This window comes from Mirounga angustirostris, unplaced genomic scaffold, assembly GCF_029215605.1.
Source record: "Mirounga angustirostris isolate CCGP_5_RB_7025 unplaced genomic scaffold, mMirAng1.0.hap1 SCAF_1, whole genome shotgun sequence".
In the NCBI taxonomy this organism is placed as follows: domain Eukaryota; kingdom Metazoa; phylum Chordata; class Mammalia; order Carnivora; family Phocidae; genus Mirounga; species Mirounga angustirostris.
The window spans coordinates 193,482,485-193,495,808 of record NW_026991709.1 but is presented as its reverse complement, the minus strand read 5'-3'; the positions used below and the strand labels follow the sequence as shown (position 1 = coordinate 193,495,808).

At 44.9% G+C, this 13,324-nt stretch overlaps 1 protein-coding gene across 1 annotated transcript in view; it reads left to right on the top strand.

The window, feature by feature from the left end:
- Positions 1–13,324, top strand: part of CACNA2D3 (calcium voltage-gated channel auxiliary subunit alpha2delta 3) — an 858,477-nt gene that overhangs the window by 558,493 nt on the left and 286,660 nt on the right. The window contains exon 13 of the mRNA XM_064595053.1: positions 9,239–9,372. Within this exon, the coding sequence (XP_064451123.1) occupies positions 9,239–9,372 (134 nt within the window). The remainder of the gene's footprint in view (positions 1–9,238; positions 9,373–13,324) is intronic.

Here is a 13,324-nt window from a genome sequence, read left to right as displayed (position 1 = left end):
CATGAGCACTCGGGGAGAGCCCAGCCTCCTGTCTTACTCAGAATGTTTGAAAAATGAGTAAATTGGCTACAAACACTTATAAAGGAAGACCATGTCCTATCGCATGGTAAACTGGTCTTGATGGATTTAGGTGGTCTCTTTTAATATTGTCTCCTAAGCCAGCCTTTATTTTATTTTATTTTATTTTATTTTTTTTATAAAAGACTTTATTTATTTATTTGACAGAGAGAGACACAGCGAGAGAGGGAACACAAGCAGGGGGAGTGGGAGAGGGAGAAGCAGGCTTCCCGCCGAGCAGGGAGCCCGATGCAGGGCTTGATCCCAGGACCCTGGGATCATGACCTGAGCTGAAGGCAGACGCTTAACAACTGAGCCACCCAGGCGCCCCAAGCCATCCTTTATTTTAAAAAGTTCCAGCATTTGTGCCTCAGTGGAGGAAAGAGGATTCTGTGAAGAGTTTGCATGTCCCAGCTCTTAAGAAAAAGTTATTTTAGTTGCAAGCAAGCAAAGATGCTCTCTGAAATTAAAAAGAGGAGTGTTTTGGAGAGGAAAAGGGTGACTCAGAGCCCAGAGTGGGAAGGGAAACTCATGTCTCATGAGGAACCCAGGAGCTGAGTTTTAGTTCTTTTCCTCCTTGTTTTTTTTCTACACTCTTTGGCATTCTTCCTCTCTGTAGACAGACCCCCCGGCAGTGGTGCAGTCTAGATATGACCACCCATGCCATGCATACTCATCTGTCCACACAACACATTGTGGGCAAGACATGATATTAGAAGGAAGAGTTTATATCTTCTCCACTTGAGACTGATCAGTACTTTAAATTCGATTTCAAGTCCCTTCCTTCCCCCAGAAAAGATTATGACCCCCCAGCTTGGGCTAGGACTCCCTGCTGCTGAATTGGGTGTGGGTAGAGAGGTAAACCCATGGAGAAAAACAGATGCATTCTGGCGGGGTCTCAGCACTGTGGTTGGGTGGGCGTGGCAAGTGAGTAGTGAAAAGGTACGTGGCCAAGCAAATGAACATTGCTCACCCTTCCCTTTGCTTGACATTGTCTTGAATTATCTGCTTCCACTTGGAACCATCTTTTAAGCTAGTGTCAGTTCCCTCATCTAAAAAGTAGAGAACTGCATGGGAGGTTTTAACATTTCCTTGAAGGGCTAACATAACACATTTTACAATTATTTTAGTTTATTGGCTGGCTTGCCTCACCAAAAGGTATCAACAATTCAGATTGTCTCAGAACAGTGCATCTCAGAATAATGCATTGTCTCAGAATAATGCTTCAGGGTGAAGTACAGGGGAAGCATAGACATAAACATATGGGGGCTGTGTGGATCCCAGATTTCCTCTGAGTGAAGAGGCCATTGTTGAAATAAGTTTTGGAACTTTGTTGACATTTGAAAACCTTGAGCGAGCTACACTTTTCCCCATTTTTTCCTTTACTTTGTGGTCTTGAAAAGAAAGAGTTCCTTTCCATTTTCAAATTTTTAAAAATGTTGCTGTTATTCCTGCCACATCAGATTGCAATCCTTCCCATCAGCTAGTACGCCTTTAGTCATGGGTTCTTGTTTTACCACCGTTGGTGTCCAGCTGATGAAAATTACTCAAATTGAAGTCTTGTCTTAATCAACTAATATTACACCATAATTTAGTTTTAGTCATTGTTTATAAGAATCTTTGAAGCATCCTTTTGAAGACAATTTAGTCAACTCCGAGTATTCCAGGGCCTGGCTGTAGAATGTAGCCCCTTAGATTTAGAAGGTCTGAGTACAGCAACCCGGAGGTAATAGTAGCTGCTTAGCTGGCCAGGCCATTGGATTCCACAGTGATCCTCCTTCTCTTCCTGTACAAATCCGGTCATTGCCTTCCCTGCCAAAGCAAGTCTCTCTCGAGAGGTCTGCCTTCCTTACTCTGCTTCTCTTCTGAAGGGCCTTGGGAATAAAATGTCATTGTTTGCCACTCTTCAAAGTAACAGTTGCCATCCAAATGTTAGGTTCCAGTCATCTGTGCCCGTATAAACATTGGCTTCACGTTGCGTCAGTTATGGGGTTTTAGGCCACGTAACATCGGTGAGCAAGTATTCTTCTATGGTCATTAATTAAATCATTGTTTATAGTCTCAGATTGTTATAGTGTGGAGGCAGCATAACATTTTTCATCTCAAGTGACATGAGGTCCAGAGGGGGCCCCCCCTTACATATTTTCTCCCTGAGTCAGCCAAGTTCTTCAGTGAAATGAAGCATTAGCATTCGGGGACCAAAACAGACCCAGGGAGAGCCCAGGGAGCCCAAGGAGAAGGCTGCTGGCTGACCGGCCAGGGTGATCAGGAGTCGTAGGGCCAGCACCACCCTTTCCCCCAGGTCGGTGGCTGAGGACCCACTATTGGTGCCGATGTTCTTGCTAGGAAGTCTGGTAGCCATGGAGACAGTTCTCAGCCAGTGCACCTCAGACACTGTCCCCTAGAAATGGATTCCTGGGGACTTTCATACCCCTGGCAGGAGTTCTCTGCCTTGTCCAATCTCCTAGCAAAAACCAGAGAGGCCTGGAGCTCATTGGTTTGCTTCATTTTATGCATAACTAGGTCCTATCTTGAGGGAGCCAGCCCTAATGAGGCAAAGCAGCAAACCATTTTAAATACATTAAAACAATCATTGCCATTATAGAATGGTTTGTGGAATTTAAAGCTCTGCTTTCATATTATTGGATAAACAAGTGAACTGGGGAAGCAGAAAAGAGGGGCTGACTAGCCCAGATATTCCATAAAGCCATGATGACCTTCTCTAATGTTCAGTGTGCCAAGATTTTAAATAAGCACTGCCTGATTCTCCTTCAAAAATCACGGTGAAGGGAGTGTTTTCCAGCTGTGCAAATAAAGAAGGGCCTCTGTGTTTGGGTTCTCAACCAATCTGTCATCGTTAGGTCGAATGGAAACGCCACACGAGTCTCTCTTGGTTGTCTGCTCAGCTTGTCCCTTCTTGATGGGTTAATGATCATTTTCTCCTCATTTGAAAGAGATCTGGTGGCCTGAACCCTCCTCAGAAGTTCAGACCCACAGTCTTTTTCCATCAAAAAATTCTTAGCTTCGCTCTACCTTTCCAAGTGTCTTGTTCCCTAACTAAATTTATGAGGCCAGAATGGTTGTAGGTGCAGTTGAGGGAAAAGTGGAAATTAAAGTTTTTTGCCATTTTGGAACAGGTGGGAGAAGGCAAAAATGTCATTCAGATACATTTGTGTAATTCTTTTTAAAAAATTTTGTACCTTTTGACCATATCTCCCTAATTCCCTCACACCCACCCTACCCCCAACCCCTGGTCACCACCATTCTACTCTCTGGTTCTACACCACGTTTGGCTTTTTTAGAGTCCATATAGATTTCACATATAAGTGATATTATATACAGTATTAGTCTTTCTTTGTCTGACTTATGTCATTTAGCATGGTGGCCTCAATGTCTATCCATGTTGTCCCTATGGCAGGATTTCCTTCTTTCTTGTGGCTCCATAATATTCCAGGGTGTACATTCTATAGAACATGAGGATTAGAGTGGAGAGGATAATGGTGATGAAGCTGAAGACAGGGCTATGTTGTTAATCACAGCTAAGCGTGCTCAGTGACAGGTAGAGTGCCAGGTACGTCTGTGTATTATCTCTTCTGACCTCTTAAAGCTTTAGGAGGTGTGTGAGCAGGAAACAAACCCAGAGCGATTGGCACCTTGCCCCAGGTTAGCAGCCCTTGGTTGGCAGAGCCAGGATTCAGGCCCAGCAGATCTGAAGCCCAAGCTTAACTCTTCAGCAGGCTGTGAGGTCTCTGTGTCGCCTCTCTCTGGGGGGAAGAAAGATCGGTTTCATGGAAGACTCTTACATGCTTCCCATAATATGAGAGAATCTAGAAAATGGAATTTAGAGATTGAGGCGGGATTTTACTATGCCATAGCTAATAAAGGCTGGACGAGGATTTATACCCAGACTGCGTGTCCCAGAAGTGGTCCTGCCCCCGCCTGTGTAGGCGTGTGGTCCAGTTCCCGACATTTTACAAATGGGGACGTTCAGGCTCCGAAAGATGAGGTAGGGGGACTTGGCTCAGTGATGGAGCTGCAGACAAGCCAGCATTCCTAGCTCTACCACGTGATCCTTCAAATTATTTTTTCTAACATGCAATTTGAAATTAAAAGTGTCATCTTATTCACAAAGGAAAAGGTTTGCTCCTAAATGTGAGGTATGGGGCTGATTCTGACAGCTTCACGCCTGGGAGCGATGCCTGAAGAGGCAGCTGGGCACGCGGTCCTTGGGGGGCATCCTCACCCCTCAGCTCTCAGGGCTATCAGACCTCTTCCTTGGTCTCTGTGAAAGGACCAGGAATCGTGGAGACAAAAAGCTGTTTGTAAGTTGTACATTTTTCTACAGAAATGAGAGCTTTTTTAGTAGCGTGAGCTGTTGACAGGGAGGAGGAAGAGGGGTACCGTGAGGGGCTTCCAAGAACACTGCTGTTCCCTTAGCAAATGCAAATCCACCTCACTGCCCACCCTATCACCCTGGCAAGACTGAAGTCTGAGTATGGGCTTGCTTGTTCTCAGCTTGTCTTCTTTAAGAGGGCAAAAGCCTCTGAAAAGACTCAACAGGAGCAGTGTCCATCACACGAAAGGTCGAAAGAGGACCTTGGTGTGTGAGGTGCCCAGCCAGAGACTCCCACGGAGGAATGGCCTCGCCAATCCCTCAGCTCTGGCACCACTGCCCAGCTGAGTATCGAATGATATGCTGAGGGGGCATCTCCTGCAGAGGCATCTTTTAGACAAGGGCCCTTAAGAAATCTTGAAGTGAGGGTGGTAAAATCTCAGAAACACAAAGCACCAGGCTGCATGTGGTTGATCGCACTGAAGAGTGGTAACCCAGAATTCACAGAAGTCTCTGCAAGGGAATAAGGTAAATAAATTGATGTTAGGTAGAAAAATGAGCAGACCACTTGTAATAGATGGCTAATTTCAGCATTAATTAGTCCTTGGTAATTACCAAATGATTGCTGATTCTGTTTTCTTACATGATATATGAAGTCCAAAAAGGCACATTAAAGAAGAGAATAAACATTCCAGGGCTAGAATTTAAAAGAAATAAAAGTGAGGGGAGGGAGGAGGGGAGGTGGCCAGTCCAAAGAATACAGAGAGAAACAAGGGAAGCACCTACAATTACAGCCAAAGCGTCCAGCCTTCAGGGACTTCCTGTTATCCATCAAAAGGTACATTTGTTAACTAAAACGTATACGAAAACATTGAAAAACAAGAAAGAGCCTTTCAGAAAGGTTTTAGGTTTTAATGGATTGGGGCTACATGATAAATTTGCATTAAGCTTTGCAACGTACAGTATTCTTACCTTTTATACATCTGCATCCCTGGTCTATGTATTGAGATATAAGTCAGAACTGTGACCTGGGTTTTCAGTAGATCTTTGGTGCTAATTATTGAGCATTTCCCAGGAATCTCAGGGAACCACACATTTCCCAACCCCATCCTCAACCTTCTCAGTCACCCAGACATGAACAGCCCATGAGGAGCACCCTCCTGGGACAGGACCTGTTAGCAGCCATGCCCGACCCTTCCCAATACAAGGAGAGGCAGTGTCCTCAGAGGTTCTAAGAGCAAAGGCTTTGGAATCTGATGAACCTAGATTTGAATTGATCCAGGACAAATTACTGCTCTCTGTTTCCTCACACAAGTTGGGCTCTTGAGTGGCCCAGGTGCAGAGAGGCAAGGTCACAGTCAGACCTCATGAATGTCCCTGCATTACCATTGGCTCCCCCAGAACCCTAGGCCTGGTTCTGGGAATGACACTCTGGACAAGACGGGCACAAGGTTTTTGCAATATGTCATGGAGCTGAGACTCCAATGACAGAGAGCAGAGTAAGCAAGGAAAGTGAAGGTGGGGTGCAGTGAGAGGAATGAGTTCTGACAGCTGATCCCTGAATGATAGCAGAAGCCAGCCATGGCAAAACTGGATAGAAGGTGTGGCGGGCAGAGGGTGCAGCAAGTGCAAAGGCCTGGGGGTGGGGATGGGGGGATGAGCATGGACTGTGAGAGGAAGCAAAAGGCCAATGAGCTGAAACAGTGAGCAAGCGTGGGAGTGCAGAAGGGGATTCTGTCACCCAGTGGGGAGGGGCCAGTTGAGGGAGAGTTTTGGCGGTCAGGGTTAGAAATTTGGATTTTATTCTAACTCTGAACAGAAGATGTTTTAGGGTTTTAGGCAGAGAGATGGTGATCTGCTTTATACTTTCAGATGATCCCTCTGACTGCTGGGAGGAGCCTAGATATCAAGGAGGGAGAGGTGCACGGAGGCTCTGGGGAAAAGACAGTGGAGTCCTGGGGTCAGCTGGGAGCAATGGAGATGGGAAAGAGGATTTTCAATATATTTTAGAGGTAGGGCCAGAGGAACATGCCATTGGATTAGCTATGGGCTGAGGTGAGGGAAATGATGACTATCAAAGATGATTCTTACGTTTTTGGCCTAATTGGGCAGTGGCGCCATTTGCTAAGATGAGGAAGACCCACCAGGGAAGGAATGGGTTTGGACAGGGAAATTGGGAGTTGGCTTTGGACAAGTTGAGTCTGAGAATCCTGTTACTTATCCCCATGGAGGTGTCAGGTATACAGTTGGCTATGGGTCTGTAGCTCTGGGGAGAAGCCAGCTTTTCAGAACTCTGAGTATGATAAGCAAGGCCAAGTGAGGATGGTGTCCTAGTTCAGTCCCCTTCCAAATGTGTGATTGTGTTTCCTTCCTACTCCCCACCATGCAATGATCTGTCTCTCCCATGCTCCTCCTTACATTCATTCCCTTTCTTCTCTTGGCCCAATTTTGGAAAACCCAAATCAGGGATTTTTACTGTTGGCTTTGAGCGTGAGAATGAAAATGCAGACCACCAAGAAAAATCCCTCCTAAGAGATGCTGTCTTCAGTGCACATTTGGTACAGGATTCCCAACTGGAATTGCTCTACACTGTGAATGGTTCACCCACGTACCCTGATGGTCCAGAACTTTCAGCTCTCTCCTTCTTCCCTCAACATGGTGACATCTGTCTGGGCTTGTCCTCTCTGCCTTGTCTGTCGCTCCAAGACCTTTCCTTCAGAGCCTGAGATTTGCCTACTAAAGAAGTGATGCAATGTTTTCTTGCTGATTTCCACACTGATTGCAGCTGCCATGCAGGAAGGATAACTACGAATGCTCCCCTCACCCGGCAATGCTCTTGCAACTTGCCCTTCCCACCTTGCCTCCCAGAAGGGACCTCCTGGAAGCCTTGGGAGAACCCTGTCCCAGATGGGTGTCCCTAACTGTAGTGCCTGGCCTCGGAGGGAGTGTCAAGGTGCACATGGGCCCCCTCCCAGGCTACAAGCTAGAACAGGCACTCACAGCCAGCTCCTTCAGGGCCCTGTTTCCCCTGGGATGGGTGAGGCCCTGGCCCTGGACATGAGTGACAATGCATGTTAATTAGCACTGTGCAGAGCTGTCATCAGGAAGCCAGAAGCCACATGGTCCCAACCTGGTTTGGGGTTGGCACAGCAAATTCAAACCAGCTGGCCTTTGTTTGGAAATGCCCTGGGAGGGTCCTGCCCCTTTTCTGGACAACAGAAGGGCTGCCATTTCGTTACCCAGAGCACGCTTTTAGACAAGAGGTTCCACAAACGCTGTAGCAAGTGCTGTGTCAGATCTGGCTTCAGGGGCACACGTACCCTTCTCTGGTTTGTTGGCAAGTAGGACATGCCATGAGCTTAGTTGTAAGGGTCCTTATTTAAAGGCATGGGGAGGGAAACTGAATTTTGTCCATCCAGTGCTCCCCTTATTAAAATCCTCCCATGACTCCCTACTTGGGGGACAACGTCTAAACTCCTTCCCAAGGTCCTATGTGACAGTTCTCCTGCTCATCTCTGATTTATAGTATCTGACTTCCAGCCCCTCTCCCCCAGCTCCTTCCTCCAGCCATTCTGAGCTATTCTCAGCTTCTAGAAGAAGGCTGACTCTCACCGTGGGCCTTTAATCCCACTTTACTCACACTTTGCTGGATACACTGTTCCTCTAGCTCCTTCAGGGGTCAGCTGCACTGACCCTTCCTCGGGGTAGCTGGGTTTGATAGGCTGTCCCTGCTGTGCTTTTCAGCATAATATTCATTGTGCTATTTTGCAGTTGTCTCTTTATTCCGACCTGCCAGGCCCCAGGAGGCAGGGGTCTTGCTCATCTTGTTACTCCTGCTTCTCCAGTGCTAAGCACCAGGAAAGCCTTCCGTATATGAATGAAAGCCCCCCGTCCTGATCAGGGATCCAGACCTTGCTCAGTTCATGCCTTTCCTTCTCACATCTCCTAACCCACGGTGAAGCCAACGGGACCCCACACTGAAGAGGAACTCCAGATCAAAACGGTGTCCCCATCCACAAGATGATAGCTCGTTTAGGACTTCCTTCTGTTACTGAGAAACCATGTCAACCCAGCATATTCAAAAGGCAGGTCTGGTAACCACATGAGGGGTGTGAGCCGGAGTTTCCGCCCCAAACACACAAAAGGCAAAAAATTCCGTAGGAGCAAAAGGCGCAGATGAAGAGATGCCTAAAGCATGGGTGCACCTTTGGTATTTGCTGCCTGATACCTGTAAGAACACAGGTGAAACACATCCCTTTCATCTGCCTCGGGCATCTTACCTTTAAAGTGGGCACAGTTGTGTCTGCTTCATCATGTTTTCAAGAACAAATGTGACAAAGCTTATCAACTGCTCAGTAGATTTTGTACCCCTTCAAATTAATCAGTTATTGTTACAGTTATAAAAAAAAAAAAGAGATGGCCTTTACATTTTGTGGTTCGTAGTTTTCCTATTGGAAATAAGCGCACTAAAGTAAAAAAACAAAAAAAAAAGTTCCAGAATGGCATGTAAAGCGGACCCCGCTTTACACATAAATATATGCGTGAGTGTATGTGTCCATGTGTATGTATTGAAAAAAGTCTGGGAGGACATTCTCTAAAGGGTTAGCAGGGGCTTCCTCTGAGAGGTGGCTTTATGGTTGACCTTACTGTGATTTCTTTTGCTTGATTATATTTTCAAGATCACATGAACGCATTACTCATGAAGTGGGTGATGGTAGAGAGAAGATACGGTGTTTACAAAGGATAGGGAAAGAAACAAAAGAAGTTAACCAGAGGCCAAGAAGGTATGGCATATGCACTCTGCAGTTGCCCTTCTTCCTGTTACTAAGCTTGGTTCTCTCTTGGCAGGATTTTTCACCCAGATCTCCACCTTGGCTGACGTGCAGGAAAATGTCATGGAGTACCTGCACGTCCTCAGCCGGCCCAAAGTCATCGATCAGGAGCACGACGTGGTATGGACTGAAGCTTACATCGACAGCACTGTGAGTTCCCGGGAGCCCCTGGGGGTGGCCTGAGGGTTTTCCTCTGTTAATTTCAGAAGACTGTGTTAACCTTAAAAATAAAACTGTCAGTTATTTTTCTAGCAAAAATGGGTTTATTCAGGAATAGCAGAGAATTGCATTCCAGGGCAAGCAAGCTATAGCAAAACCATAGGCAAGTCCAATAAACAAAAGAGAGGAATGTTATTTTATGGAGAAGGAGGATGTTGGAAGGGGTTGTGTTGAACAAAATCCACTGGAGTTCAGGAGTTCAAGACGATGATGGTTTCCCGTGGGCTGAGTTGCAAAGGTGTTTGATTTTTTGTAGAAGATGCAATGTACATCTTTTCCTGTTGGGGCCTGTAACTGATGCTTCTTTCCTGTTGAGGATTCTTCTGTTGGGTCTGTACTTGACAGTGCTTCCCACCTTCCTCCCTTCTAGCATCCCTAGCATCCACTTTAGTGAGGTTTTCCTTTACTGATTTTTACAACTGCAGTTCTGTCACTCTTCCTCCATGATGGGGCTCGATGACATTTTCCTTTGTTGTGCAGTTTGCGTTGGTCCTCGACAAGCAAGGTTGGTGAAAAATCATAACAGAATGTAGCCCGCACTTTTGGAAGGAGTCCGGTCGGCACAGAAAAGTCCCTTTTTGCTGTGTCTTCTCTAGTTACTTTCTTTTCCTTCTATGTGTACAAATTCTGTCGGTAGCCATGATCATGGTCATGTTAGATTCCGTCCTCGCCATCTGAGAGGTCTGGTCGTGCTGATGAATCTTGGGGGCTCAGCTTGGGAGGGTGACCAAAGTTCAGTTCCAACAGTGAGTGGGAGCCATGGTAGAGTCCACAGCTGCATTTTCTTCCCATAGACAAGTGAGAATATGCTTCTGTGGTGGTTATATCAGCCCTGGATTGCTGTTGGAACTCTGGCCACGGGCTCATTCTAAAGCCGAATTCCAAGCAAAAGAATCTGATGCTGAATTAGCGTAAAAGGAGGAGCTTTGCCAATCATCACGCAGTGGCTCAATGGCCGGGTTTCTTGTGTAATTTCAGGGTGATTTTTCATAGTGATAATGAGTCTGATGGGAGTGGTGTTTTTCATTTATTGATTGTAAATGTTCTCACGGGGCCTCTCTCCCATCATTTGTGTTGGGATTAACATCACATTAATCACTGTAACCCAGACACAGCTGTCCTCGGGAGTGATCTCAATGGCTGCGGTGGGCCGGCTTTTCTCTCCATGCTCTCTCTCACTCTGGCTGCATTTCTGGCAGCTGCAGGGAAAGGCAGGGCGGGAACAGCATATGGGAACCCATCTTGGGGGCCACCGCGGCAGCCTGCCCCAACTTGGCCTAAATAAAGGATGCGGTGGGACCACGGAAATATGAAGTGGTCAGTCGCCCTGCATAGAGAGGATGTTAAACTGAAAAAGCCTCTCTGGTTGCCGGGGAGACCTGGGGCTCTCATCATTTCCACAGTCTGACCCCAGGTTTGTTTAGAAGCACGGCAACGAAATAACTAAGCTGCCCCATTTATGTGGACACTGTGCTAACAGTCATTGCCATGGATGTGTTCACCTCTTCATAGGTGTGGCTGAGTAAGGCAGGAATAACAGGTATGAAGAGGAGCAGTGCGAATAGCCAAGAATGAAGTGAGCCCATCATCAGTGGTTTTAGGTACAAACCCTGAATGGCTATTGGATCAAGCATTTTATTTGTTTCATCAATTTGAAACATATAAAACAGAGCCTCTATAATTAAAACACACCTGGAGAGACAGGTCAGTAGAATAGGTTGTCCAAGAAAAGGGATCCAACTGCATATAGAAATTCAGTAGAGATAAAGGTGGCATCTCAGGTCAGTGGGGTTAGCATGGTCTTCATAAAAGATGCTTTTGAGAAAACTAGATAGCCATTTAAAAAAAGATAAAATAGATAAAATTAGTTCAATTCACCAGGCCATAGCCAAGAAAGAAATCCAAGTGGATCAGCAATCAAAACTGTAAAAAATGAAACCATGCAAGCACTAGAACAAAACCTGGGTGAATCCCTCTATGACCTGGTTTCAGAGAAAATCTTTCTAACAATGACTCTAAAATCCAGATGCAATGAAAAGACAAACAAATAAGTTTGACTACCTAAAGACAAAACAAAATGAAAACCAACTTTTATACATCAAAAACCACGATAAGCAAAGTCAAAGGCACAGGGTAACGTGGGAGAAAATATTGGCAATGCAGAGCACACAGAAATCATTAATAATCCTAATATATAAAGAACTTTTCAAAATTGAGGGCAAAACCTTAAAATTTCTGTAGGAAAAAAAATGAGCAAAATACATGAGCAGATAATTCACAAAAATAATAAAAATGGCTTTCGACAAATGAAAGATGTATAGCTTCAATCGTAGAAAGAGAAGAAAAATGAAAATTATACTCTAGTGAAATACGGTTTCGCACCTATCAGAGTGATAAAAATTAAAAGCTTAACTGTATACTCTGTTGGTAAGGCTGTGGGAAAGGAACACCCATAGACCACGTGTGGGAAGACAGAATGGGGCAATCTCTATGAAGGCGAACTCGCATGTACGCTTTGACCCAGCAATTCCACATTTGGAATGAACTCTGAAGATGAACCTCCAACAGTAAGAAAATACAGTTGATAAAACAGGTTTGCTCATTATAGAAATGCATGTCATTTCAAAATAGTGAAAGTTACCTAGATACAATACATAACAGATAGATTATGATAAAACTATGGGTATTAAAGAGGGCACGGAGGGCATGTATTGAATGGAGCACTGGGTGTTATGCACAAACAATGAATCATGGAACACTACATCAAAAACTAATGATGTAATGTATGGTGATTAACATAACATAATAAAATAAAATAAAATAAACTATGGTACACATATATTGGTACACACATATCGTGGATCTTAATGTAAAAGCAAGAATGAGGATGACTTATTTCTATTGGTTGATATAGAATGATTTCCAGGATATATTGCTAAGTAATAACAAAATGGAAGAGTATAAATAGAGTGCCCCCTTTTGTATAAGAAAGAAGAGGAACTAGAACATACGCATGTACCTGCTTCTTTTTATGAAAAGAAGCACAGCCAGGATAAACTGGAAACCAATAGAATCTGTTACCTATGAGAAGTGGGAGGAAGTACAGAGGAGGAGATAGTGAAGGAAGTGAGATAACTCTGGGTATACCTTTTGCAAAAGTTTGGACTTTTGAAAGCAGCTTGATGTTCTATGCATTCAAAAATTAAAATCAACAAGAACGAGGGTGGGGAACTAACAGTGAATGCAAAAAGACTAAATGAATCCAATGACATTTCAAATGAACTACAAAAATTATCAAGAAAGGAAGAAAAAGGGGCGCCTGGGTGGCTCAGTTGTTAAGCGTCTGCCTTCGGCTCAGGTCATGATTCCAGGACCCTGGGATTGAGCCCCGCACTGGGCTCTCTGCTCTACGGGAAGCCTGCTTCTCCCTCTCCCACTCCCTCTGCTTGTGTTCCCTCTCTCGCTGTGTCTCTCTCTGTCAAATAAATAAATAAAATCTTTAAAAAAAAAGGGAGAAAAATCAGTAAACTTTTGAATATAGTAATTATGCACAATGTTAAAGCTTGAACATAGTTCTTTGACTCTCCTCAGTCCAGTTTGGAGAGAGAATGGGAAATAAATTTTAAACTCCTTTTGGGGTCATTTGGAGTAATGTGGGTCTAGCAATTCTGAATCTATTTTCTGAGTATGGTAAGATTGAGCAAATGTGTAAATGAGGAAGACAAGGCAGACACCTGTGGGATAAGACTGGATGGGAGGTGTCAGAATGAAACCCCAACTCTGTCACTTGAAAGGGCCTAGAAACAATGGCACCCCAGTAGCAATGAACACATTTAAAACCCAGACCCCAGGGGCGCCTGGGTGGCTCAGCCATTAAGCATCT